The sequence below is a fragment of the Polypterus senegalus genome, chromosome 8, assembly GCF_016835505.1.
Source record: "Polypterus senegalus isolate Bchr_013 chromosome 8, ASM1683550v1, whole genome shotgun sequence".
NCBI classification, from domain to species: domain Eukaryota; kingdom Metazoa; phylum Chordata; class Cladistia; order Polypteriformes; family Polypteridae; genus Polypterus; species Polypterus senegalus.
This window is the reverse complement of record NC_053161.1, coordinates 113,554,028-113,558,539: the sequence shown is the minus strand read 5'-3', so window position 1 is coordinate 113,558,539 and position 4,512 is coordinate 113,554,028. Positions and strand designations below refer to the sequence as shown.

General features: G+C 40.7%; 1 protein-coding gene across 1 annotated transcript; it reads right to left on the bottom strand.

The window, feature by feature from the left end:
- Nucleotides 1–2,133: 2,133 nt before the first annotated feature.
- On the bottom strand, nucleotides 2,134–4,211 carry tnnt2c (troponin T2c, cardiac). The gene has a single exon (XM_039761629.1). It carries the CDS (start codon nucleotides 4,122–4,124, stop codon nucleotides 3,126–3,128), a length of 999 nt encoding a protein of 332 aa, XP_039617563.1. The 5' UTR covers nucleotides 4,125–4,211; the 3' UTR covers nucleotides 2,134–3,125.
- Nucleotides 4,212–4,512: the final 301 nt, after the last annotated feature.

Here is a 4,512-nt window from a genome sequence, read left to right as displayed (position 1 = left end):
TGAAAATGCAGAGTACTTTTTTAGAATTTAAAAAGGTAAAATTATTGCAGTCCATATTTTAATTTTGGAACCCATAGACTACATGTGGAAACGGGCTATCTGAAAACTCAAAAGATGGGAATTGTCCTGTAGGGGCCTCAATAAGAAGAACACAATAAATGAAGACCGAAAATCTGAAAATGTGTCATGCTGTGTGTATCCATCCATCCATCCATTATCCAACCTGCTATATCCTAACTACAGGGTAACGGGGGTCTGCTGGAGCCAACCCCAGCCGATACAGGGCGTAAGGCAGGAAACAAACCCCAGGTAGGGCGCCAACCCACCGCAGCATGGTGTACGTAGGTCTAGGTAAATAAAATGCATGTTCACAACTTGCAATGCAATGTAATTAACATACTTTGACATACAAGGACAGAACTTTAGTGAAGAGAGTAGGATGCAGAGAACAGGAAGATATGGATAAAGATGATCGGCTGTGGCGACCCCTAATGGGAGCAGCCGAAAGAAGAAGAAAATGAATGTGCCATGACAACATTTGGCAATTACTGTACAGTATAGTACAGAAGCGATTAAAGTCAAAGCTGATGCTGAGTTACATGATTCGCTTTATAGAATACACGTACTGTATAAAGGTGCAGTGGTAGTGGTGCCGCCTCACAGTAAGGAGGCCAGGAGGGTTCCTGTTTTGGATCTTTGCTGCGTGGGTCCAAAGGCATGAGGGTTTGGGTGGATTGGTAATACTAAATTGACATTGATTAGTGTGTGTGTGTTTGTGAGTGTGTTCTCCTGCCAGGGACTGGTGCCCTGTCCAGGGGTTTTTCTTACCTTGTGCCCTGTGCTTTCTGGGATAGGCTCCGGTGCCCCATGACACTGATCAGGATTCGGGGGGGCTTAGGAAGTGGTATGGTATGGTATGTATAAGGAGGTTATGTTTAAGCTGTTATGGCCACCTGACAGGTCACTTAAGAAATCATGTGTAACATTTTGGTTAACATATTATAAAAAGGGCATGACAGTGCTGGTATAGAAAAGGACACATTGACTTATTCTATAACTGTAGGATATGAGCTAGTTGATAAATGACAGAAATCTAACAATTTAGCAAAAATGTACAGTATATACTTGGAAATGTGTGACTACATGTACAGTATACAAAAAATGCCCTTTTACACCTATTTAGTGAACCTGTTTTGTGTCATCAGGAGCAGAAGTCTAAACCAACAGAAATCAATCCTGGAGGAAGGTGCCAGTCCATCATGGGTCTCATTTGGGCACAGCTCTACTAACTTTTACTGGTCCTAATTCATTTTGCCCTTTGAATGACTAACACCCTGTCCAGAGTTTACTCCTGCCTGCCCTGTGCTGCTTTGGATTGGCTCCAGCACCCGCAAACCCTGATCTGGACTAAGCAGGTTAGAAAATGACTGACAGACTGACTAATATGATTTACATTTAAAAGAAAAATAGAATACCAAGAGAAAGTACACTGGAAGATAATGGACCACAGGACCTGCAACAGTAACCCTTATCTATGCCGTGACCAATCAAACTACAGACATATTGATCAGTTTTTCAATCCATATCTTCACCTATTGATTGATCAGTTTGTCACAATTTAAATAGAACTATGTTAACATGCATCTATAAAAAACAAAAGAGATAAACGTCAGGGAAACTTCATTCCATGCTGAAAAATGAAACACGAATTAGATGTAAAATATTTCCGGTTTTATAAAGCAAAAAGAAGTTAAACCATCTGTACACACATTACTCCCATGTTTATTGTACCAAATGTTTTTACACATGAGGCATATCCAAGCAGCACAGAGACCAGCCCTGGATAGGGAAGCAGTCTGTCGTAGAGCCCTCACATACATGCAGTACACCCATCCACTCACACCTACACTAGGCCAAGTCAAGTTCATTTCTGATTAAGCTAACCTGCACATGTCTGGGACTGTTGCAGAAAAGCCCATGCAGATACCTGGAGAAGATACAAACCTCACACAGAGAAAGACAAAGCAGGGGACCCAAACTCAGGACACTGGATTATCTCTGAGGTGGCAGCGCTGCCCAGTAGCTCCACTGTGTCACTCACATTTTTATTGAACACTATTAAATTCACTTTCATCCATGTGTTCCTTTTTATTCCCATATATATATATGACTGAGACAGAGTTATAGTAGTAGTAATATCTTTGTCACATATACAGAGTAAACCGACATTCTTAGCTGTACGTCTGGCCACCATTCAACAGACCACCACTCTCCAGCAGTGCACCATGATAAACACATAATAGCACTGCTTTTGGTTCAAAATATGAGAAATTTGTGTTACATCCTACATTTCTGAAAACATCTGCATTGATTTTTGACATGAACAGTAAATACAGCATGCCTTTTTCCACTTTGTTTCAGAGCACCTCAGGTTATTCTAGCACCACCAAATGCATGTTGGATAAGATGGCAAGGTGGATTTAGACCCAGCATTCCACTCACGGGCTGCGGCAAATGTCTTTGGACTGTAGGATAATCAAAGTCTAAAAATAACACACACAAAAGAACAAAAACAGAGCACTCTGATTATCTTCATATGCGTAAATGAAAACATCGATGCTTATGATTAGCACTGTTATAAATTAAGAAAGAGAAAAAAACCACAAAGTAAGCATTATATAAATTGAATAAAAGAACCTAAATGAATTGACGTGGCATGTTGGTATTGATAAAGAAAAGGAACACAGCCTTTGGCTATTTTACCATTGCTATGCTGTAATTTTTATTAATTTATTAGGTTTACGCATTGTTACTTTTTCCTTAAAATCAAAAGTATCTCTCCTCAGTTTAAAGCAAATATGAAACAGAGTACAAAACAGCAAAGCAACACCGGATTTAAACATTGTAATTAATTTCCAAAAACTGACATAGCAAAATATTGGCTAAATAAAAAAAAAGTAAATTGACAATAACTGCTAAATTAAAAAAAAAAAAAGACTGCAGGATTGCAGACAATGTTAAGCGTAAAGCCATTTATTAGTACAACTGATTTCACATGCAGCAGTGTCACACAGTACCAGCCACTTATCCGAGTCGCAGCCCCTCTCCTTGTGATGGAATGTCTTTTATTTCCATTGGCCACCCACTTTTCCTTTCCCTCCACGGCTGCCTTTGATGGGTTTCATTTTCTGGTGGTCACTTACTCGATTCCTCAAAACGTTAATTTCGTATTTCTGCTTTTTAAGCTTCTCCATGATTTCAAACTTCTCTGTGTGTAGCTGGTACATCCACTGCCACAGTTCCTTAGCCTTTTCGGCTAGTTTTTCTTGGTTCAAGTGGTCAATATTTAAAGGCTTGCGTCTCTCGTTCAGGATTTTGGTCTTCTTTTCCCGTTCAGTTTGCTTCTTCCCAGTTTTCTTGTCCACTTTTTGCAGGTAGCCCCCAAAGGATATGTTAGAGAAAGCTTTTTTCTTTTTGGCTTCTTCCTCTGCCCGGCGCCTGGCCTCCTCTTCCTCTTTCCGCATTTTTTCTTCGGCTAGCCTCAGTTGCCGCTCCTTTTCTTTTTCAGCACGGATGCGCTGTTGTTCGGACCTGTCAGCCCGGCGGCGCTCTATTCTTAATTTTAGAGCCACAAGGTCATCTTCCTCTTTTTGTCGATTATCAAAGTGAAGGCCAATCAAAGACTGAAGTTCATTCAGGTCCTTCTCCATTCGCTTTCGGTGGAAATCATCAAAGTCCACTTTCTCACCATCTGGAAGTTTGGGAGGTGAAATATTTGGTAGGATGAGCTTTGGCTTTGGCTTAACATCTTCTTTCTCATTATGTTCTTCCAGATCAACTGTTGCAGGTTCTTCCTTGGCTATTACTTCTTCTTCCTCCTCCTCCTCCTGTTCTACCTCTTCCTCTTCCTCCTCCTCCTCCTCTTCCTCAATCACTTCTTCCTCATACTCCTCTTCTTCCTCTTGTCCCTGGTAGTCTTCCACTACATCCTCTGTGTCAGACATAATTAAAAGTTTGCTTTGTGCTGCAAGGAGAAGAGACGACTCGGCTGGCTGCAATTCAGGAGCAAGAGCTTGTGTGGATTTTTCCTCTGTGTACAGAAATTTAAAGGCACCAGAGAGCATGTGACTTCTGCAAGGAGCCCTTAAGTTGTGGGCATTTTTAAATAAAAGGTTTGCAGCTTTTTTTAACCCACATGCCAATCTCCTTCTTCGCCTGACCCCACCTAGTTCAGTCTCCCATAAAAGATCATTCTTTGTGAGTCCTGACAAGTCTGGCTATTTTCAGCCCAGCATCTTAACAGATGCACAAGCACTCATGCCATCTGTTCCTGACAAACACTGGCATATGTCGACAAGAAAAGAAATTGCAACATTTTGTTGTGTCTTTAATTACTTTACTTTCCTGATCCAGAAGTAAAAAAAAGTCCCTTTTATAATTATCTAAAAAAGAAATTGTCAAGCCGGGCAGATAATTAAAACAAAACTGTGCCCAAGCTAAAGAGTTTTTGTT